The 757-nt window shown below is 56.1% G+C and overlaps 1 protein-coding gene across 1 annotated transcript in view; it reads left to right on the forward strand.

The window, feature by feature from the left end:
* Positions 1 to 757, forward strand: part of VPS51 (vacuolar protein sorting 51 homolog (S. cerevisiae)) — a 10,491-nt gene that overhangs the window by 5,998 nt on the left and 3,736 nt on the right. Inside the window, exon 3 of the mRNA XM_010001483.1 lies at positions 552 to 720. Coding sequence (XP_009999785.1) covers positions 552 to 720 — 169 coding nt within the window. The remainder of the gene's footprint in view (positions 1 to 551; positions 721 to 757) is intronic.

Here is a 757-nt window from a genome sequence, read left to right on the forward strand (position 1 = left end):
GGGGGGTGTTGGCTGGGGAGCCCGCTGGTGGTGGGTGCGGTGTGTTAGCCCTGACACCTGCTGATAAGCAGCAGGCAGCTTTGCAAGGGCCAGGGGTGATCAATCGGGAGCCGAAGGAAACATCCCCCAGGGAACATCCTGGGGAGGAGGCGTTTACCCTGGGCCCACTGATCACAACCCGGAGGGCTGTCCCTTGGGCAGAGCAAGGGGGTAAATGACCACCCCTGAAAGCTCTTCAAAGGCTCCTCATGGTTTTGTGGTGAAGGGACAGTTCTGGAACCTGCAGAAGAGCTGTAACGTGTGTAGTGAGTTTTTATTATTATTGTAAGCTCTGGAACCTACTGACAATCTTTAGTGAGTTATTACTGCAGCCCTTGTTAACTTCTGTGGTGCTGATGTCGTCAGGTATCTTTTTCCCCTTGTTTTTTTGAATAAGTACTGTTTGATCTGAAGCCTACTGGTGGCTTTTATTGCTTATTCCTGGTTTTCTTGCTGTGCAGCTGTTAACCTCCCACCATCCCAAGTGATCTCCCATTTCCCCTCCCAACCAGGGATGACACCTTGGACCCCAAAGAGCTCACGGAGTGTGTGGAGATGCTGTTGCAGCTGGAAGAGCCACCTGAGGAGCTGTGTGAGGAGTTCCTGAGCCAGGCGGGCGCCCGCCTGGAGGCCGAGCTGGCGGCGCTGGAGGCGGAGCTGCCCGAGCCCGACCCCTCAGGCGCAGCTGCTACACCCCCCCCAGCCTCCGACATCCTCG

Source organism: Chaetura pelagica, unplaced genomic scaffold (genome assembly GCF_000747805.2).
Source record: "Chaetura pelagica isolate M959 unplaced genomic scaffold, ChaPel_1.0 scaffold587, whole genome shotgun sequence".
NCBI classification, from domain to species: Eukaryota; Metazoa; Chordata; class Aves; order Apodiformes; family Apodidae; genus Chaetura; species Chaetura pelagica.